This window comes from Thalia democratica, chromosome 9 (assembly GCF_965202585.1).
Source record: "Thalia democratica chromosome 9, ktThaDemo2.hap1.1, whole genome shotgun sequence".
Taxonomy (NCBI): Eukaryota; Metazoa; Chordata; class Thaliacea; order Salpida; family Salpidae; genus Thalia; species Thalia democratica.
In genome coordinates, this window is record NC_139173.1 from 37,881,420 (window position 1) to 37,905,849 (window position 24,430).

The window sequence follows — 24,430 nt, forward strand, 5'->3', positions numbered from 1 at the left end:
AAATTTATTCAAAAATTGAAACTCATATCAGAATTCTGAATTTTTTGTTAAAGTCTTGTGTTATAAAAAATAAATGTTTAAAATGAAAAAAAAGCAAATTTAATAGATAAATAGACCCTAAAAGTTAAATAAGCAATTTACATACAAAGTTATCCAAATTTCTAACACTTCGGTTTAAATTGACTATAGATAAAATAAACTTTAAAACTACGTTTATTTTTACGTAAACTGTTCTTCAAACTACATACATTATAAATTCTTTTAGTTTAACTTTACAGACATTTGTATAAAAGTTGAATTTATTTTTTGTTTTACAGAGTCCAATTCTTCATAAATTGACAAGATAGTATCTACAAAAATTTTTACTTAACTAAACGAAACATACTTACTTTATTTTGTTTAAACCTTTACTGTGAGAACTATTTTAATTGCGTATTGAAACTTGTCAATGTTTAAAAACTTTTAGCTCTCACACAAACCTTCTAATTGACGTGTAATGTAAATTATGTTTACTTATCTCACAGTTTGTCAATTATTTCAAGAAAAACTAATGTCTTTGTCATGAGTAAAATACCTGAGTTGAGTTAGTAAAGTTTAAAAGGTATCAATTATGTCAAAGTCATGACGTTAAAAAAAAAAGGAATACAATCATAACAGTGTTTTCATTCAACATCTAAAAACAGAATACTTTATATTTTTACATTATTTAGAACTTCAAGGTCATTACTTAAAACAGCTTGCGCACTAGTTTTATAGTTTGACAAGCGAATTATTTTTTAATAATATAATTTTATGTTTAATTTATTTTTACCAGACAAAAATTTATGTTTTATGTGTAGTTTTAATACTTTGCAGTAATTCAAGCAGAGAAAGCAGTTTCGTTTGTGGGAAAAAAACCTTCTCCCCCTCAAAACCCAACGCCTCTAATGAGAACTAATAGCAGTTACGAATCTTGCGGGAGGCACTCCGAAAGAAGAGGTAAACTATATAAGACAATATTAAAGTTGTAAATATTTTCATCTTGATCTAATCGAAATGGTTACAAATATACTTTTAAGTTTTGTGTGTAGCTTACTTACTACTAATTTATTAAACTAGTTTTAGTAATTTACAATCTATGTTCTTAAACGTCAAAAATTTAATATAAAGTAGAAAATAAAACTACAATGCTAACCTTAAAAACTTTTAAAAACGTTTAATTGAAAAATAAACAATCTAAATCAAAAATATTTATACAACTTCATAAGTAAGCATGTATTAAGTTTAGTTGAACCTTTAGAAATAAATAACTACTGTAATTAATATTTCAAGCTCTTACTAAAGGTAATTTTCTGTTTAGATTGTTTAAATTTTCATTGATTAAAATTAAAAATAAACTTATACTTTAACAGTTTATTACAAGCTAAGCAAAATAATCTAGATAGGATTTTTCTTTAAAAGTTTTAAAAAGACACTGAAATATTGTTATTTTTTAACTTAACATCACATAATTTGTTAATAAAAAAATAAAATTAATCAAAGAAAAAAAATCTAAAACTTGAAACGTTATTCCCAATATAAAACCAATAAGCAAATATGACAGCAATTTATATGTTTTGATCTTCAAGTTCACATAAAAATCCAAGTTTAATAAGTCTATTAAGTTAGTTATTAAAGCTCTCATATTTAAATAAGTTGTATGAGAGAGTATAAGTTATTAAAACGAAATAAATGATCTCAATAATATTAAGTTATACAATTGCTAAGTTATACAATTGTTAAGTAGTAATCAATAAACTAATTAAAAGTAAAACATGTTGAAATTTAAGATGTTGTTCGTCATATTTCGGTTTTAAGTAAAAACAACAAACAAAAATTAAATAAATAAAAAACAAACTATAAATACTTCCCTTTTCAGTTAACATTTAAATAAAATAACTTTAAGTAAACAAACAAAAATAGCTCATACTTGTATCTTATTTACGACTAAATGTTATTTTAAAATATGGAAATATGGATTAAAAATAATTTTTACACATTCAGCAATTTACTCAATGAAAGCCGAAAAAAACAGCGATACTGGAAATAACAACAAGTTAGTTTTGTTGTTTATTAAGTTAAAAACTTAAGTTTTAACTAATTCATACAGCTGGTTCTTTTAATTTAGTTCTTGCAACTTGAAGTTATACAGTTGGTTGTCGAAACTTAATCTCTTTTGGTTGAAAAATATTTATAATATAAATATACAATAATTTACAACTATTTCTTTTACTATAATTTATTTTTGGTAAATAAACTCAATAAAATTTTGAATACAAAAAAACATGTTTAATCACTTATACTAATCAAATACTTTGCGAACAAAGTAAAAAAAAAACTGTACTACAAAACTAAAATACTAACATTTTCGATCTTAATGCTTACTTAAAAAGCAAGTACTCAAATTTTTATTAGTAACAGTTATTAACATTCTTTGTGACAACAATCATCAGCTTATAAGTTTATTTTTAAAACCATGAAAACTATTCTACATGACTTACTTTTTTAAATGTTAGTTTGATTACAACGTTTAGCATTACACTTTAAAATCACAAAAAGTTTTCGTTGGAGTATATTTTATAAATTTTGTTATTACCTTCTTTACTTGGAAGAAAGTCGCTTAATTCTTTTTGGAAATTTTTGTAGTTTTTACTTATTGGCAGTAATATCATAAATGTTCTGCAAAATTTAATCTGATTTTACAATGAATGATATCACGCACTTGTAATTAGTTGTAAGTTTGTTTGAAAGCAAAACTATAAAGGGTATTTTGTAAAAGCAAAAATATTCAATTTATTTAAAGCAATAACGATTAATTGAAAAATAGGAAAAAAAAGTTGGTAAAAGCTACCATGTCTTAGAATAAATACTTATATAGTTATTCAAAAACTTTAAAATTTCATGAATACAAAGTTTCTTTATTCGAACATCCATGAGCAATTCTTTAGTTGTTGTTTCTGGCAAACATTCAACTTTTTCAGATTATTTTGGATCTACTTGGCTTGTGTTGAGATTATTTTGTTGTTGATTTACTTTTTAGCGTTACTTAAGTTTCCAAACTTGTGTCTATAGTCTGATAGACATGATTTTATACACATTTATCTTTGTCGTTTAAAAGAACAGCTTAAAATATAAGAAAAACAATTTTGTGTAATATTTAAACATAATTTGAATGTTTGGTTAATAATTTGTATATATATTAAAAATAATAATAAAAGTAGAGCACTACAGAATGTTTTCAACAGATTATCATAAGTTTTTTTTAGCAAAACTAAAATTATGTGTTAATTTTTCACTTTCAAAATTATAAGATATACTTAAATAAACTGTTTTTGGTGAACTTGGTTTTAATATTCTCTTAAAACTTTTAAAAACAAAAGTTGTTATTTAAAAACTGTAAAAGACTTAAATTTACTTTCATATCTCAAATTAAAACATTTTACTCATTATATCCGATGCACTTTATTATCTAGAAAAAAATATTTTAAAGCGTAAACTTTTATATTAAACTATCATTTCACAAATAAAATAGTTATCACCTTAGTTTTTCAACAAAAAGATTATTCTAATTCTTAATACACACACTAAACTACATAATGCATATGCTAAAATCAAAAAGATCAAAAAGCTTGTTGCTTTTTAGTTTCCATGAGTATAAAATAACCCCTGAAATAAATAAACTTATTTTTAACGCCACTTTTGTTTTTATAAATCACCGTTAAACGAGCTAATTGCTTTTAATTGTGATGTCATAGTTCAAGTTTGTCAGACAGAGCGTCCTATACATCTAGGTGGCAAAAATAACACGTCAATTTAGATATCTTATCTCTTCGTTTTAAAAAACGACACAAGTTTTGTCATGGCGACATTTTGTCAGTTTAGATATTTCTACTGATAAATTTGACACAGTTTTATACACTTTTACGCATAAAAAAGTTTCTCTTTCTTTCTGAGCTAAGCTGTTTTTTTTTTCTTTTAATTTTAGACGAAAATTGAATACTAATAAAAAATGTTACCAAAACAAGTCACAATAACTAAAAGTATAAAAACTTTTTTTAAACTTTTTATTTTATAAAAAAATAAATAAATATCTTACAATTAAAACATACAATTAAATTGATAATAAAAAATGATTAGAACCTATTAAAAAATATCTCTAAAGCAAAAGTTTATAAACAAATGAAATAAAATAGTTAGTTTTACTTCTTAATTAAAAAGTTGTTTTGCTAAGAAGGTAAATTAAATAATAATTTTTTTGAGCAAGTTTAAAAAACTTAAAAAAAAAAAAGAAAAACTCTTATATTTCACAAACAAACAATATTATCGTAAATTTCAGTTTATAACACAATAAACAGTTTAAATTATGTTTCTTAGTAAACAACGAAAAATATATAAACAAGTATTTTTGTGCAGACTCTACCGTGTTTTAAGTGCATATTGAATGCTAAAAATAAAATAGACAGACCGTTAATACATCTAGCTCTTTATACACAGCTGTATTGAAAATGTTTTATTGAATTTTTAAATTAATGTTAGATAGAATCAATTCTCGTACGTGGAAAAGTTTAATAATTGATTACAATGAATACCAACGTAAAATAAGGATTATAAAAAATATGCTTCAGTACAAACATATAAGTTAATCTTATTCTATACAAAAGTCTGTTTTTGAGTGATTCGCTTTGTTGGTCGTAGATTCGTTTTTGTTTAAAGCTGAACTATTGTACTGTTTATGACGGTTTGTTATCAACAGTAGTTTCCTGTTTCGGTTGTCCATTTTTCTATTTTTTATCTTGTGAATGTAGATATCTGTAGAAAATATCAGAAAGTACATGAATTGTAAGATCTGTTATTAAATTTCATCTTAAATTCTTCAAATTTTATCAAATCATCTTTAACTATTTTTGTAATTTAAACTTTATTTTAAAACTATTTACAGACAATAAGCTACTTGAATAAACGCCTAAAAGTAAATAAAAAATTTGCAAACAAATAAAAGTTGCACAAATAAAATTAAATAACCACAGACAGCTTAAATCAAATTTTATTAGGGCAGTAAATTTGCTAATACATACAATTAAAACAAACTTAAAAATTATAAAATACACTTATAGACTAACTATTCTTTACTTTGAAAATAACATGTAAAACTTACATAAAATCCCTTTTTTAAACTGAAATAAACTAATTAATAAAAAACTGACAGTCTTAGTTAATAACATTAAAATATATCCAAGTGGTGTATGACTCGATAACCGAAGGGCTTTTTGTAAACCAGACCTTAGACCAAACATTTTAAACGGATTTTTTGTCTTTTAATAACAACATTGATATATTATATTAACTTTAGTCATAATTTTGGTGTTTTAAAAACATATTAACTTCTTTACATAAACTTTTTACAATCCTTTACTACAAGTATTGTTTTATTTTTTTTTTTCTGATTGCTGTGAAAGTTATAAAAAGACATAACTACAAAATAATATTAACTTTGTCCTAATCTAATTTAACATCTTTTTATTATTTTGTTTTTTCAAGATATAGAAACGTTGAAGTTTTTAATCACAAGCAATCATTCAGTTTATGTTTTTTTATTTAAAATGTTCATCACATATAGCTTATAAATATTAGTGTCTTTTAAATTAAATAAATAAAGTATTTTAGTACATTTTTTTACTTAAATAAATAGTATTTTGATTTTTAGACATTCTTCTCAAGCTTTCCATTCCACAATGACTTTGGAAACTTCTCATTCCCAACAAAGGTTGCAAAACAATCATTATTCTAACAATTATGACGTAACAAGTAGAGCGAAGCAACTTGATAATAAAAATGATGATGCTATAAGCTATAATGATAAGGTTTGTTTTAATTAACAATTTTACATTTTGTTTCCATGGTTAAAATAACTATTTACTATTGGTTAAGTTTTTAAAAGCTTTTAAACTAGTTCTATTAAGTAAAATAAGTTATATGAAAATAATACTATCATAGTCTTTATTCCATTTTAAATTGTGAAGAATTAAAAGGAAAATTTGATTTAGTAATTTCAGTTAGGTAAAAAATTTTAAAACATGTCAATGATAAAATTAACCTCAACTCAATGTTATTTATGATATAATACTGAAAATATAATCCATTTTAAACCTTATTTTTAGTTTTTAAACTAACTTAAAAGTTTTAACTCTAAGTTTAGCTTGAATGAACTCAAAATTAAGGTTTTTTTTGTATAAATATTAATAAAGCTGATTTTTTTCGTAAACGATGCACCTTAAGACTTTAACAAATAAAGATCAATCTTCCTTTTGTTACCAAATAAATAGCTGTATAAGATTGAGATTTAAGTAAACACTGATAGAACTTTTGTGTACATTAAAAATGCGTATAAAACTCTTAGTTTTAGACTTTTGTTACTAAGTTTCTTATGTACTGAGTTTTGTTCTTCAATGTTTAAACAAAAGCGTCTTTTAAGTCTAACAACCTATTTTTGCCATCGGTTATTGCCTGAGTCACCAAATATAACCATTAAACTAAAAACTAACAAGTTGAAGTACAAAGATTTATATAAACTATAATTGAAATTAAAATGTTTGGTTTTACTATGTTTTTGAAACAGAGGTTAGAAATGGTTAAGAATGAAATAAATCAAACAGATTTGATAACAAGTAAGTGATATATACAAAAGTTATATAATTAATTTATTAGTTTTTTTACTGACGTAGAGTGAATATATATTTTTTTAATTAAAAATGTTATTGTCATTAAAACTAAAGAGAAAAAAAGTCTAGGTATGATTAACATTGTATGCCAAAGTACAGGTATATTATCTTTGATAATAATAAAAATAATAAATGTTGAAGATCTTTAAAAAAAAAACTTTCATATAAAAACAATATGCAAACTGTTCTTTTTAAGCTAAGTTAAACATTTTATAATTTAGGCGACTATTGTAAGTTAGTTAAAAATGTTTACAAATAACAAACTAAGGAGTTTAAGTAGGTTAATATTTTTGTTAATGACGAAATACTAGGAACCTTTTAAAAGAAATCTTTTTTTTTAAATCTACATGCAAAATTTAACGTTACTTTAGTCTATTTTAAAAATGTGTAGTATTCTACGAGTAGTTTAAAATTCCTTTATGTAAGCAATACACATACCTATGTTGTACTATTGTGTAGTTATTCTTTGCAAGATGGTGTATATACAATGCTATTAGCATAAGCCTTAAAACTAGTTTATTTTAGTAAATTAAAAATGTCAACTATAAACAAATCAAACGGAAATTATTATTAAAACTAAATAGATGAAAACTTTTATTGGGCACAAATGAAACTATGAATTGTCATTAACACTGTTCTGTTAAAATACAGTAAGGCATCAATAACCTTTACTTTAAAAAAAACCTAAAAATTCTTATACAGTTCGGTTAGTTGTTTAAACAGTTTTTTATGTCGCTTCTTTTAACTATTTAACAAACACCTTTTTGAATTCAACGAGCGTGAAATTAAAGCGCCGCCATTCAAATATTATTTTTACATATCTAGTTTACAAATTTGTTTGTAAAAGCTAAAGCCATTTTTCATACGTATAAGTTTGTTAAAATGTTTAACTAAAAGAAGCACTAGAATTCAGTTTTGATTATGTAACAAAAAATATACAAAATTTTTAAAATTAAACTTTTATTTTAATTATTACTAGTTTTCCTTTTAGAAATATCCTAGATATAGTTTAGCAAAATGCAGAAGTAGGGCATCAATAACGAACTAAGTCTGTTGCTGCTTTTATTGCTTCACAATACAATACTACATACAATTGCTGACGTCAAAATATTGTATGTTATTGTATTTATGACATCACAAAAGCTTTCCTATCTATGCCAATTATCTCTGTTGTTATGATAGGAAAGGAATAATTCAGAGCGTGGAAATAAAATAAGAATGACTGTAAAGAAAAAAGGCTCTTGCTTTTTTAGATCACCTTTTTTCTTCTTGTTTTCTTAGATTATTTTCCCCCTTTGTATTTCCCCTTGACGTGCTTCAGCGTTATCTTTGCAGAGCTCCTGAAATTTTTTACAGCTTTTTTGTTTTTTTGTATATTTTAGTTAATGTTAAGTTTAAAATTTTAGTATGTGCTTTATTTATACAGAAATTTTAGATGTTTTTTGAGCTATCTTTGTTTTGTTAAGCAATTTTTTGTTTTAAATATTATTACAAAACTATGTAAAATTAGGTAAAGATAACATTTTTTTTTGTGATAAACAAATTTGTTTCTAATTTAGTTACTGATTTTTAACTACTCTAATAACATTTTAACTAGCAATTAACATTAGAATGAAAACCAATGTAAGAATTCACAGTTAGTTAATGTTTTTTCCGGTTTTTTACTATCAGAAAACATTTTTAAATACGTATTACAATTCTATGATGAAGGTTTAAAAGTTATAATTATTTTTTCAATGTTTACGTAACAACTAAAAAGTTTTTAATCCATATAATAGTAATAATAATTTTTTTTAAATAAATAAATAAATAACACTTTTTTTAAATTGATTTTTTTCTAGCTTTTTATTTAACATGTTGCAGACGTTTTGTAACCAGATGACAGAAAAGATTAGCAACAAATAAAATGTTTCTCGTGTGAGACTACTACCTTTTTCTTAAAATTTACTCTTTCAGAGATTGTTGAGATTGTTAAAATAAGTTCATTGTCAGTTTATTTTGAGATAAATGCAAGTTGCTAATATCAAGTAAATTTAGATTGTTTTGTGAAGTATAGATTGGCAGTTAGTTGTTTGACTTTATGTTTTCATATTTTGTTTTGATAATATATTTTACTTGGCTTATAAAACTTGATATATTTCTGTTGTAATTAGTTGTATAAAACAAACCTTTTTTGTTATACAACTCACTGTTTTAAAGTAATATTTTTAGAATTAAGTCAATTTTTAACGTAAGATATAATTTGTTTGCCATACAATAGAACATTTTTGCTTTGATATTGTTTTTAGACTAAGAAGCAGTTTAATTAGCAGCATAGTACCGTTACTTAATTGACTTTAATTATATGTTGCTTTAATTCAGTTGCCAAAGTTAATTCTAATAACACATATGTTAGCTACTTCTCAATACATAAAGCATTTACTAATTAAAAAATAGCTATTGCTTTTTTTAAAATATATATTTTAAAAGTTATTGTTTTTTAATATAAATTAATGCAGTTTCGTTATTCATTTTAATTCATGTTTTAGTAAAATAAAATCCGTAAGTAAAACTTCTTTTTTTTGGTTTTTAAATATAAAATATAAAACTTGGAAGTTTTGATTTATTTTTAAAAGTCTTTAGACCTAAACTAAAACAAAAATCATGGTAAATTTTTATCTTTCAGCTATTAAACATTGACAACAAAAATTTATTTTTCAAAGAATTGCATGAATTTTCGAACGGAAATGTAGAAAAAATGACTTCATTTTTATGTCATCTTCAACAAACCGGAAGCGATGATGTCACTTATGATGACGTCATTACAAGTTCCATAACAACTTCAAACGCAGTTTCTGATAGTCTTGATCCAATATCATCAATATCATCTATTGAGTTAGTTTAAAATGTTCTTAAAAACATTATGTTTTTAAATTAGTTTACCAAGAACATTTTTTTAAAGTTTTAAATGTTTCTAAATGTTATGTTTTGTAGTAAAATTTAATTTTTGTTTTTCATAAAGTTTTCACAAGTATATATACTATAATTAAAGTTTCTATTTAGGTTATTTTGTCAGGATTTAACTTTTTTTTCAGATTTTTTTATTTCAAGTTTAAAAATAACAAGCTACTAAATACTTCCGTTAAGATAAATCAAATGAAATAAGACATATTGCTTTATTGCTCAATAAATACAAAGAACTTTATTGTTACATTATCATTCATTCTCAATCAGAAAACACAAAATATTTTAAAGCGTGTCTGGTTTACCTCTTTAGAACCAACTAGCTTTTTTATTTCGTTTTTTATTCAAAGTTTAAGGTTTAAACTTAGTGCAGTCATTTTAAAGTAGAAAATTAAAAATTAAGCTTTCAAATGTTTTTGATTATATTAAAAAAAGAAGTATTGTGTTATTTTTAATAGTAGATAGCAGTTAATAAAATAAATTGACATATTTCAATATATAAATCTATTTATAACAGAGTAAATCAAAATGACGAAAACACTTTACCAGGTTCATTTTTATCCCAATTTACAAATGAGGTAAGTATTTGTTAAATTATATTTGTTTAAAAAACAACTTACGTACAAGCTTTTAACTTGTTTTTTATAAAATTAAATCAAACATTTTTAGAGATAAAATAATAACAATTCCAACTTGTTTTGTATGTCAGACACCCTATATACTGTTTTTTTTTCAGATAGTATTGGACAACCACGTGACATGTAGCACTGACAACAGCTTATTTAAGGAAAACTCCCAAACATACAACTCTAATTTATCACCAGGCTGGTCCGATGTTCAAAATTCATCTAGCATTCTTAGAAGCTCTTCTTTTGGTTTGTTTAATTAGTTGCTTATCATTGGTTTATCTATAAGTAGCTGAGTAATAAAAGCACACAAAGTCTATTGTACTAAAAGTATCAAAAAATAATAGATAAAATACAACGAAGGAATACAAAAATAAAGTGTTAGAAAATAAGATAAAATAATCTAAATATTTTTTTTACTTTTAATCATAACGCTCATACTTTCTAAGATACTTAAAAACATCTAAATTTCTAACAAAGTAATTTTGTATCTAATTCGGAAATTCTTTTTTAGTCACGCTATATCACGTAACAAAGAATTTTATTTAGAATTTGTCATTACTCCCTCGGGCATTCTAATTTAAATTGCTCGTATTTACTTTTATATCATTTATTTTTCACTATTTTTAGTAAAGTTTGGTTTTTAAGCACCTTTTTTTAGGCTTCTATAAACTAAAAAATACTTTAAAGTTTTAGTACCTGAATTTAAGAAGTGTATCATAGTTTAGCAATAAAAAATTTGCATAACAACAGGTGACGTGGTGCCCCACTTACGTCATAATCACCCTAGCAACGTGAATTCTTGTGACAGCGGAAGAATATCATCAAGAAGCACTTCTATATCAGGAAGGACTTCATCTTCATCAAATGCAGGTAAAAATTATATTAAGTGTAGATATTTTATTTAATAAAAAAATTAATTGTAAGTAATAAATGTGATACAAAATATATTCTAAAAACTTCTAACATTTGAATATAAGAGTGATTCTGAACCAATCTAGACTTTTATGCACTTAAAAAGCTATACATAATTCATATGGGCACTTGATGCATTCTTCTTTGACTTATCGCTTTTTGTCAAAACTAAGCGAGTTTAAATTGCGAAAGTCAAGGTTAAGAATTGCCTTTTAACTTATTAAAATTTAATACACGATTTTAACATTGGAAAGGTAAACCTGCTTATGCAACTAAATTTTTTTTTTGCTTTTTTATAAACTATCACTTTTTACAGAAGTAGATCAACTAACAAGGAATCTTTCGAGTTCTAATCTCTCAGGAGCAACTCCTAAATTTATCAAGGATACCACAAGTTACTGGTACAAACCTGATATTAATAGAAAACAGGTTTTCGATAATAAACTTAGTTTTAATCGTCCTTTAAAATAAATAGTAAAAGATAATTACCTAAAAAATCTAAATTTCGCAAAACATTTTAATACATTTAAATAAAGCTAATTATTATATGAAATTTTATTACGTCTGTTAATTAAAATAGGTAGCAATTCAATTCTGTTTTTTTTAATATTAAGGCTGTAAATTATTCGTCCTTTTCAAATACAAGTTAAATTTTAAACTTTTAGTCAAGGACAACCATTAAACTAAATGTATCTGACTAAGTTACTCTACTATTCACTCATTAGCTATTAAATGAGGTGTGGTTTGTATCATAATTGACAAAATAAGAGACAACTTTAAGAAAACTTGTATTTGTTTTTACACAAATTTCTTTTGCAAAATTTCTAATGACAACCGATTACTTATACATTAATCAGACATCAAATTTTTTGAAGTCAGACTTATTGAGTTTTAAACCTTGTTTTATTAAAAAAAATTTTTTAATGTATAACATGCAGTTTGACATTCTACTATCTACAAATACTTTTTTAAAATACGTAAAATATTAAGTTCTTATTTTTTATTACAGTTTTGCGGTTTGAAAATCTGAAAATTATATTCAGTTTGACGTAAATTTAAATTTAAAAAACTTAATGTAGTCTTTTTAAAGCTCTACTATAAATTCATTTTACAGGTTTCCAAGCACTTGACTTAATAATGTAATTATTTTAAATTTTGTAAAATTTTATATTTATAAGCTTCATAAATATGTAGTAAGAGCTAAATATAAAAATTTGTTATGTTGTAGATTTTAATTTAGAATATAAAGTTTTTAAAAAGCCAAATATTTATTCTAAAAATGTTAGAGGTTTTATTTTAATTGCTTTAGTGTATTTAAAACACAAATTATATTCTAGAATAATATTTAGATGAATAATATTCTAGACTTGTTTTCATTTTATGTAAAAAGGTTCTTATTTAAATTTATTTTATTCGTTGATGTAATCTTCATACACTTAACTAACGTTTACATTTTTTTTTTCACCAGGCTCTACTAATGCTAAGAGATCGACCGGCTGGTAGCTTCGTTGTTAGGGACAGCAGGTTTTTCCCCGGATCATTTGGTCTTGTTCTGAAAGTTCATCAAGTTCCTGCTGCTGTTTTTGCAACTGCTGATCCCGGAGGTTTGTTTGAATATTGTTAAATATGTTTGTGAGGTCTTCCTGTAGTTTTTTTTTAAAGTTATTGTTTTGTTAACTATTATTTAGCTACATCATAAGTTTATATCTAACAGAACCAAGAAATGGTAAGAAAACTTATTTTTACAAGTTGTTTAAAAACCACTGTTGTTCGTAATTTAACTAATTTCAAAATACTTATATTTCTATATTCTATACATTATCTAACTTCACAAATGTCTGCAGTGGACTTATCTGATGAATTGATAAGACATTACCTGATTGAACCTTCCATGAGAGGAGTTCGATTGAAAGGATGTGCTAATGAACCAGTATTTGGAAGTTTGTTAGCTCTCATTTATCAACATTCAATTACAAGCATCGCGTTGCCTTGTAAACTTATCATACCAGGCTCTAGTAAGTAATTTAATTTTAATTACTTAGTTGTATAGATTACTTTTTACAGGTTATAAGGTTCACCTTAGTGTTCCTTATAAACATCAAATACTACTTTACTTTTTGAGTCAAAAATTACTTTTTCTGTAAACAGCTACTATTTTTTAAGTTACAAATTGTAGTTCAGTTTTATCATTTCTTTAAGTTTTTAAGTTAATAATCGTAGCTCAATTTTATCATTTCTTTAAAGAGTTTTTTCTATTTTATTTTTACAAAACAACTTCTTTACAGATTGATAAGCTCAAACTAATACGTAATCGTTAACATTAACAGACTTAGAAGTGGTATCAGAGATAGACTCAGATTCAGCTGAGGTGGCAACTTCAGCAGCTGAACTTCTACAACAAGGTGCTGCTTGTAATGTCCTCTTCTTAGGATCTGCTCACACTGAAGCTCTTAGTGGGCCTGAGGTGACAGATATTTTATTTTTTAGTTTATTATCACATACTTTGATAAATTTGTATAAAATGTATTTTAGTTTTCGCCATACTTATCTAACTAACAAACGTTTTTTTATGCTATTTTTCTGTGGTTAAAGGAAGTTTTTTTAGTTTTCACAAGTTGTCATAATGACATTAATGCTTCAGATTAGTTAACCGCATAAAAAACCTTTTTACTAGAACTTTGTTGTAGATAATGTGACTAATACGATTATAGAAATTGTAGTTATGTGGTGAGTATATATTATTTAAATGTCAAATTTATTTTAAACGAAAAACATTTAAAATAAGTTTGACGATAATAATTTAATACCTGTTAAGTTAAAAAAAAATTATACTCCTCAAAACAAGGTGATTTTTTATTTAGAATGCCAACGTTTTTTACGTCAGTAGAATTGCAAAAGTTAAATTTTAAACTTAAAATCAAATGTTTGCTTTTAATTTACAATGATTTTAATATCGTACATTTAGAAAACATAACAGGATATAAATTCTTTGAGCTTAGTTATATATTTGTATAGAAAATAATACCGTAAAGCATATAAATATTTTTGTTGTATTTTAAAATTTTGCTTAGTTACAAGACTAAATTAGTTCATTTAATTCAAGTTAGACTAATTCAACATAATTATAGATAAAACTAATAACAAAACTTTAAAACAAAAAACATCATTATATGTTTTATTATTACGTCACACAGGCAATAGAAAGAGCGATGAGGGAATGTACAGAAATTTCATGTCAAAATATAAAATCTTCCATCGTCCAATTTAAAGTTTCAACTCAAGGAATTACCCTAACTGACACGTCTAGAAGGTTTGTTCTCAAAAAAATATTAGATCTTAAAGTTTTTTTTTAAGGAGTCTAAGATTTTTTAAATGAACTTCGTTAAATATTCCATTTTGTTCACCTATTAAGACTTTCATTTTTGAACTTTGTTTGTCTAAAAATATTAACTGACATGTCTAGAAGGTATGTATTGAAGTATTTGTTAAATTATGTGAAATTAGTTATGATAAAATAAACCACAATTTCTTCAAATGTTTGAAGATAATGATACAAAAAGGTTTTGATATTCTTAGTATACTAAGACTTTTTGCTTTGATTTTTGTTTATTAAAAATGATGTATATGTCAATTTTATACGCTTAAAAACTATGATTTATAGCATGTAGTTTAAATCTAAATGTCCTTTCATTTTTAAATTTTGTTATTATTTTATTAGTTCTGCTTTTTTATAAAAATCAAAATAAAGTTCAAAGTTTAAAAGATCTATAATTTTAAATATTTCTTAAAGTTTTCTGTGATATTTAAAAAAAACAACATAACGTTTTAAATAAATTTCTGCAGATATTACTATAAAAAAATTAAAAAGAATCAAAAAAAGTAATATTTTAATTAATCTCTTTAAGCTTATGTAGCTAATACAGTAATCACGAAAATATCTTTTGCTATCTATGTATAGACCTTAAACATCAAAAGTTAAAACTCTTACAATCTGATTATACTTGATGTTAACTTTAAAATACTGTTATTAGTTTAAAAAGTGTTAATATTTAGTTTTCGTACACTGAAAGTTAAATTTTTACGTTATCTTTCCCTTAACTATATAAATAAATCCATTTTTTAGATTTTTAGCTTCTAAGATCTTTATTGAAGAAAAAAACTGTTCAGGTTTCTAAAAGTTTTTTTTATACGTTTTATGTTTTTTTAAAAACGTAATCGAGAGTAATTTAAGCAGAGGAATAAAACAAAAACTAAAAACTCAAAAAGTTTTTAACGAAATTTCTTTATTGTAACTAAATATTACAAAACATAGAGAGTTTAAAACAGTACAAAAATGTTCATGGTAAAATACATTCTAAACAAAATTTGATATTATTCAATAACAATTTAAAATAATTTACCACTTATACCCTGTACATTGTTTCTTTTATTGCCAAATGTATGTAATTACAAACGTTTCAATAAGAAAGGTTAATGCTCGTGAGATCAAATTAATATTTTTTGTTTTTACTAGAAAACTATATAAAAGATGATGACAGACGTTCCAATATCGGAAAATATATATTCCTTTTGTTTGAGTTTTTCACAGATGTATAAACAACTAAATCATGTTTTTTTCGTTATCCACATCTGTTAAGGAATACTGTTTTATTTTTGAGAGTATTCAGCTGTAAAAACACAGAAGTCTTTAAATAACATTCTTGAACTAGGGCTTGTTGTTCTAACATTAAGATTTCAATTTAAATTTAATGCTGAATAAATTTACCCTTGTAGTTTTCTTTAGTAAAACTATTTTTTTCGTACAGCGTATATTTATAATTAGTTGTGAATACAACTTTATTCAGCGTCTTTCTTTCATGTATTTTTGTAATTATTTTTCTACGCGGTACTACTGACTAACTATTGTAAAATTTACTATTTAAGGTGTCTACAAATTATTTTCAAATCATAATAGTAGTTGCAAAAAGTTAATACATATTAGTGCTTGTTGAAGCTGTAGTTGTTGATGCAAATATAAGTTTTGGTTAAAAACAAGACATTATAGTAACGTAATACAATATTTCAATGTAAAGTAATTGTTTTATTCTACAGGCTGTTTTTCCGACGACACTACCCTACTGATTCAGTTAAGTATTGTGGTATGGACCCTTCTTGTGCCCCGCCCCACAACAGAACATTGGACACTACAAAATATAATGGTCCTAAAAATTCCAGGTTTGTTAATTTGACATTAATTCACAGACGAGCTCTTTCGCAAAATTTTTTTTTTATTAATAAATAATATCTTGTATTTTTTTAACTTTTCTTTAAGTTCTCAACTTCTTTTTTTTTATTTTTTATCTATAGCTGTTTACTGTATTTGTCATCCTGATTATTACTAACAGAGTCTTCGGATTCGTTGCTAGGAAACAAGGCAGTTCCCTTGAAAATTTTTGTCACCTTTTCGCTGAAGTGGACACCCAACAACCCTCTTCAGCTATCGTTAATTTTGTCGTCAAAGTTCTCCTTGGAAAGTGACTTCATAATAAAACAAATAAAGTTTTAAAAAACAAATACTTTAGGTCTGAAAAATTTGAGATCTAATACACTGTGATTTTTTAACATGATTTTGAAGTTTTTTACTCAAAAATGCAACGTTAGAAAATTTTGAAAAATCTTAAGTAATTTTATTGTTAAAATAGTTTAGCAAAATGTATAACCAAATGTTTTATGATATTTTGTTGATTTCATTTCGAGTTTAGTTAAGTGTACAAGCATTTTACATATGAAGTATTTGGCAATGCGGCTTTAAAAGTTCTTGGTTGGTTTATTACTTCGAAGTTAGTGAAACACTTTTAATGTTTTTCAATTCTGTTTCGTAAAACTCACAAAACTTTTTACCAATAGATTTTTTTTACATGCTTAATTTCTTTTTTTCTTTAAATGTTCATTTCAAATTTTAAAGTTTTTATTTCATGTTAACTACAAAATCAACCACCCTTTAGTTGTTTGTTAGGTTTGTAACAAAATACAAAATTAAGAAATTTAAACAAGGAAAAACATATTGCTTTTTTTTGCAATAATAACGTCAAAATAGACTACACTATGACGTCACTTAGAAGTTTTTCATCTGCTGCTAACTTTTAATACTGCTTTTGTTTTTTTTTTTATTTCTTTTAGTTTTAATAAACTAGAAAATTGTATGTTTGTGTTTGTTTATTGATGTAAATATTAACTATACTTTAAAAACTCAATTTAAACCTTTTTCTAAAACAAAATTTTAGTTTTATTATGAATTCTATTCAAACTTATAAGACTCTATTGTGTTAATTTATGTCTGCAACTAAACAGAAATAAAGATTAATTTAACAAAAAAAATGTGTTTGTATATTGATATTTTAAATTTATTTTTTGACATTTTATTTTAAAAATAACTAAAGCGTTTAACAATATTCCTTTGTATTGTAACACAGTTTAAAAAATAAAAACCAGTTTATATCTTAAGAAGCAATAAATAAAACTTAATAAACTTTTAAACTAAACGGCAAAGTTCAAATTGTGCTATCTTCATTTCGAACAGTATAAATTTGAAGATTATCATGTCTATGCACTATATTTAAATACCTAAGTTGTTAAAAGCTGTTTCATTGCAACTAAAACTTTCTTTAGTTTATTAAGCTTATAATGGAGTTTAACTATTACATCTTTAAATAATTAATTCTTTAAAAGATATTTGGCTTTTAATCGGTTTAGTAGTTTTTGTAGTAGTTTGTGAATCGAAAGTAACTTTGTAACGTATTTGTAAATTATTTTATTTGTTTAAAATATACCAGTTAGATCACGTTAGAAAAATTAAAAACCTTTTTATAATTTTAGAAAGTTGTCGATTTTGAAAATAAAATTTTGTTTACAAACGATTTGTTGTAACTATGCTATTTTTATGTTACGAAATATTGAAAAAATATATAAATTTAAAGATTTAAAATAAACACTTTTAGTTTATTAGTAACCCCTAACAAAAATACCATAGATCGCTAATGGCTCCTATCGTTAAAAAGTTTAACATTAAAATTAATAAACTTTAAATTAAACAAATTTATATAAGAACTTTCAAACCATCTTATCAGAGGTTGCTTCTTTGTTTTTATAGTAATAATTATCATGGTATCATATCAATTATATTATACGTACATTTAAGCATTATAAAAAAAGTAACTAAATCAAAAACATTCTAATCGTGTAAGTAAACTCTAACTTTTTATGTTTTAATTGGATAAAATAAATTATTAAATCAGGTTTTTAATTGAGTATGTACTACTTTAAACTACTGTACTTAAAAAAATTATTGAAGATTTGTGAATTTGTTCGTTTAGGAAATCATTGCGTCTTAAAGTCAAAAAGTATTAACAAAACGCAGCAATTTAATTAGTTAAATTAAACTCGGAGATTTTTAGATAATTTGGTAGCATAGATTTATTAACTTCAAAGAGTAATAAAATCTAATTTTATTGAGGAGTTATTGAAGGATCTGAAAACAAACTAAAATTTAATTTTTAATAAAACTTCACTAACTTTATGAGAGCAGCATTTCTTTTTAATAATGAAATATGTTTGTATCGGCGCCGCTAAATTAGATGTTCTATTTCATTTCTGACCGTTATCTTTGTAAATAAAACTTATTAAACTTGTTATAGGCTAACTTTCAATAGCTTACAAGTTATCTTAAGCATTAACTTGACAAACTCATATTCAATTGTCTAGACTAAATTCTAGTTTAGTATTTGTAATTTTTTTAGAATACACTACAAATAAACTGAATTATAAAATAACGATAAAACAAAGTTTTGAAAATTTGTTGTATAAAGCAACTCATAATAAAAGTTCAATTAAACAAACTGAAGTAAGATAAAACTTTAATTCAAAATGTATATTTTTTTCTGTAAAGCAGTTTTAAGGTTTTAATTCTGCAAACGTGTTGGTAAATTGTTAGTGAAATAATAAATTCTGTATGAAGTGAGTTCCTTTAATTTAAATTACATAAAATGAGAAATTTATTAAAAATATTCTAAGGTATGCTTTTTCACTAAAACTATTTGAAAGTCAAAATAATTTATTTAATGAATTTTTCTGTTTACACTTATAAACGTAAAAAAAAAATAATATAATTTTAAACTTCTTCAAAAAATCAAAATAATGTTTGAATTGTTATAAATCTTACAAAAGTGTTTTCAATCTAGATTATAAAACAGACCTTCAAAAGAATCTGACTTAAATCCCATATACTTATACTTTTATCTAGTAGTTTGTCACTGTTACAATTGACAATAATACTTTTTGTGTTCAAATTAAAACAACAATGTTCGACTAATCTTTACACAAATTTATCTTGGTTAAGCATAAGTTTTTTTTGTATATTCTCGAGTTTTTAATCTTATCAAATCCGGATTAAAAACGTCACATTTTTATATTTGACGTAATTTTGTTTGTAACTTTTTTGACAATGCTTTGTTTATATTTTCAATTTCGATGAAATAAAGATTATAGTTAGATTGTATAAAAAAAAGTTATTATTAGATTATCTAGCTTTTTTTTCAATTATATAAATGTTGCCGTTATATGAACTTGTTTTTGTATGATAATAGCAATAGAATGAAAAGACATAAAGGGTGTTGGAAACTTGAGTTTATGAAAACTCAAAGAGCGTATAATACAATTTTTAACTTATTAACAAAGATCAAACCTTAATAAAACTGCTTTCTAAAGCGTGCATGAAGTAATTTTTAAGTTTTATTCTTATCTATTAACTACTATTTCTGTGTAAGCGATGTATAATATTTAAAATGATCACTCTTTAGATAAAGGTCTACCAATTTGTTTTATAAAACCCCTTTTAAAAATATTTAAAAAACGTTTTAATCAAATTTCACCAAAAGTGAGCCTTAAAAAGCCTGAAAATGTTTTTTAATAAAATTCGCCATCAACTCATGAATATCTAGTGTAAGTTTCAAATTATGACACTATGGACCACTATGGTCCCTTTACTTATCAAGACCCCACTCTGGCCCCCTAAATTCATGAAATGGCACCTTTTGGGCCAAATCGCTTTCTATGTGAAACCCTGCTTTAGATTAAGCAAGAAAACTTGAAGTGTTTGAAATCATATGTTTGTTAGAAATATTGTTACCTAAAAATTTAGTCAACGATTTCAAATTGAAACTTAAAGATAAGCTCGTTAATGCAATTTTTGAAATTTAAGTACTTTTCGAATTTATTATTATATCATACCTTACTTTTATTTTAGAAAGTAAAATGTTGCAAATCCGATTTCGATATTTTAATCTTTTTTGTACAATTTTTCATTGTCATGCTTTAAAAAAATTAAAGCTGTTGATAAAATTAAAAAAAATTGTTTTACATCTCCGACTAATCTTTACTTATTTTATTTTAGATAAACCAATTTTCTTTTATACTTTTTAAAGCTGTTTTTAAGCTTTTAAATCTAAAATGTTTTAAAAACTAGATTAAAGCATTACATATTCCCTTTTAACGTTTAAATAAAAATTTCACACCATATTTTTTACATTGATTTAGAAACTCATGTTAAATTGATGTAAATCAATTTTTTTGTTAGTGTATGTTTAGTAGGTGTCATTGATTTATTAACAAAAATATTTTAAAAAGTACTATTTATTTAATAGTAAAACTTTAAATCTACTTCTGCTATTAAAGTAATAGAAAACTAAAGTATTGTGTTTTTAATCGTTTTTTGTTGAAAACCATATGGTTGTATTTCATTTATACTTTTTACAGTTATATAACAAATGTTTTAACAAATTATAAACTTTGTTAAAAATTAACTCTATCAGCATTATTTAAGATTATAGTGTGTTTTTTTATAAACTCACTTTTTAAAATAACATAACTAAAAACATCTTTATTGATTTAGTTGAATATTTCTGACAATAAAAGTATAGTTTAAAACTTATAGTTAGACAAAAAGATAGAGTTTTTTTAATGTTTTGTATAACTTATATAAACTTGATACATTTAGCCGTCTACTAACTCAAAATTGTTAGTATATTAGTGTTGCTAAGCCAATGAAAAACAAATTTTGAGTGTCGAATGTTAAAAAAACTTAGTACTTTCATTTAAAATAGTTTAATGAATCTAACAACAAATATTCAAAAAATATTAACTAAATTTTTTCAAATAAATTTCAGAGTTCAAACTTTAAAGTATACTAGTACGTAGAAAAGAAGAGACAATTTTAAATTTTATCTTAATTTGAATTTTTTATTGATTTCAATAAGATTAAGATTTTTATTTAACTTAAACTTAATAGACTTTGTAATTTAAATTTGACATCAGATAAAATTAGCTGATTTACATATAAGTATATATTTAAAAAAATTTATTATAAAGATTTTAAATGTGCCTGTTGAATTTAGAAAAATAAAAATTTTGGGATAGCTAACTCTAATTGTATACAAAAATTAACAACAACTTAAACAAGTCTTTTATCTCAGTAAAATGACAGTTAACTTTTTTCTTAGTTAAACCTTTTTATGTGAAATAGTTTCCTTCCAAGTAATAGTAACATTTTGTAATATTCAACTTATATTAGCTAAATTATCAAAATGTCTGTATTTGCAGAATTTTTTTCTTAAACAGAAAATTAAAGCTAAAAGCGAAGAGAAATAGTGATTTCAATATTTTGTTTTATAAATTTAATTTTAGTTCTATGCACCAAACCTCTACTAGGCTTTTTTTTCTATATTTATCAACAGTTTCCAATTGTCGCGTTCATTCGTGTTGTAACAAAAAACGTGTATTTGACGTTGAATAGAAGTTGAAAATGTCAAATAAGTTTTAGGGAAAACAAAGCTTTCATAAGGTCACAAAGATTAAAAGTTGTTTGTCTTTTGTCAATACACATCTTTTCAACGTCAAATAAGTTCAAATAACGCAAAATTTTTCAAAAGTACTTCAAACTTAAAAGGTTTTTCCCTAGTATTTTAATTTTTGTTTACTTTCACTTTTACTTTTAACTTTTCTTTGCACTTCAACTGAAGCTTAAGTTTTTAAAAACCGCAACTTTTCAACAACGGCCCGAAAGAACAAAGTAGAAATTTTTGTTTAGTATACTATAAGTTTGATTCAGTTGTATACAACTTTACACCGTATTAGCATTAGTGTCTATATTCGGATAAAAAGTGTTTTATCACTCATATTTACTGCCCGTCAATTAATTTTTGAAATTGCATTCCTTAAAGGTTGCAACATAAAAATATGCTTGTGCATTCTATCATAGTTGTTTCAAATTGTTATTAAGGAAAAATAATTAAATTTTACAATTTCTTATGAAGCTTTTAGGTACTAGTCAATACGTTAACAAAATAACTAATCTAAAGTGTCAATGTTTTGTTTTCTAAACTAAAATTCTGCTTTTAAGTGTTGTAAAAATTTATAATATATTAAAAAGCTTTCTTCTTGGTAAAAATGCAACTCGTTTGTGACATAAGTATTAATAAATTGAAAAATTTGTTATTCTATCTGCTTGACCTATATTTAGATTTAAATTAAATAAAAAGTTGACGCCTAGTCAACAATTTGTCTGTAATTTTGTTCTACTGCCTCGGTTGATAAGTATAAATCAGCTAAATTATATAAAAAAGATAGTTCAAAAATTTAATTTGACATAATTTGCACGTAATGGTATTTTAGTAGACAACCTAAAAACTTACTTTATTACGTCACAAAGATATGAGTGCATTGCGTGTATCACATGCCACATCTTTGTTGATTAACAATAATATATATAGTGCACACATTTCTATAAATATGTCATGTTTACCAAGTTGAAGTTGCTTGTTAATTTTTTTTGTTCAAACTTGTAATGTTTTATTTATGTTGTCACAAAAAACATGTCAAACTTCTTTGTTATTTTGCCAAAAAATAATTTAGTATCGAAGTTGTATTAAGGTTTGCATTTGTTTTGTGTTTTGTTAGTCACATTGCATTGAGAGTTAAACATTTTTCAAGTTTAAAAAGTATTTCATGATGTGAAAAAATTTTCATGACTTTTCTTGTATGATTGCAATATTTAATTAAATTAAGTATATATAGGATACTTTTTGAAAAATTATATGTTATTGTGCTTATATCAAAAACTGGCAAAATTATAAATGCTTAATTTATTTTAATAAGTTGAGTCTAAATATTCTCAAATTTTATTTAAGATCTTAATTATAACATGAGAATCTATTAGATTGATTTTTGTTTATGTCTGGGAGATAATCTGTTTACTTACAGCCCGTAATTTTCATTATTATATTTCGTACAACAATCACTAGACATTTATTATTTGTTGTGAAAATTTACAATTAAAACTGGGTGGTCTTTTGTTCCTTATATTTCAATCCTTTGTATTTTTCCCACATTTACAGAAATTTAAAGCACTTTTCATGTCAAGAATACCAATGTTTTGACTTTATTGTGAAGCCTGAGGTATCAATATATTCTTTGCACCTGTGCATAAGTTGAATGCTAAATTTAATTGGGAAAATTAGGTTTTAGTAATTTTTTCTATCTTAGACAATTATTTTGTCAAAATCGTATTAAGGGTCGTTTAGTTTTACTTAGGTTCTTCTCGAAAATTGTTTAAAAATTGCGTGAAATTGCTGTTTTTTGTTAAATTTTGAAGCTGCAAATTATTTGTGACGTTAAAAGCTCCTGTATGTGCAAACATTTGACTTTACATTCGTTTTGATTGGTTAAAAGTTGCTTAAAAGTTCGTGCCAAAAACCACAAAATTTAAAATATTCTATTGCTTTTCTTCGAAGAAGTTTTTTTAAATTACCATCTGTCTTTTGTACTAAAATTAATTTTTAATACAACAAGCGGTTAAAGCAGACTCGCTATTTGAAAATTAACATTTGTTGTAAAAACGACACCTATTAAGAAACGTCATAATTTCTTTTAAACGTGAACGTTTTTTAAGTTTTAATCACATATTATACTTTATTATTTTTCAAACAAATTTATTTTCTACATTACAAAATTAATTTTCGGAAATAAAACAACTGAAATTCGTTTCGATAGTGTTGTATTTATTTATTTTTTCTCTTATGTACTCCTTTGAAAGGTTTTAAGTAGAAAATACTTATTAGTTTTAATATATTTATTCACTATATTTAAATACATCAGTTTTAAAATTTTAGTTTATAAAAA

General features: G+C 24.1%; 1 protein-coding gene across 1 annotated transcript; it reads left to right on the forward strand.

Annotated features, from left to right (window-relative positions):
• The first annotated feature begins 561 nt into the window (after positions 1–561).
• On the forward strand, positions 562–17,335 carry LOC145845247 (uncharacterized). The gene is made up of 15 exons (XM_082952671.1): positions 562–583; positions 856–978; positions 2,023–2,074; positions 5,723–5,879; positions 9,403–9,611; positions 10,198–10,258; positions 10,417–10,555; positions 11,060–11,179; positions 11,538–11,650; positions 12,690–12,825; positions 13,066–13,236; positions 13,549–13,685; positions 14,416–14,531; positions 16,313–16,435; positions 16,606–17,335. Exons 1-15 carry the CDS (start codon positions 562–564, stop codon positions 16,736–16,738), a joined length of 1,812 nt encoding a protein of 603 aa, XP_082808797.1. The 3' UTR covers positions 16,739–17,335.
• The last annotated feature ends 7,095 nt before the right edge of the window (positions 17,336–24,430 follow it).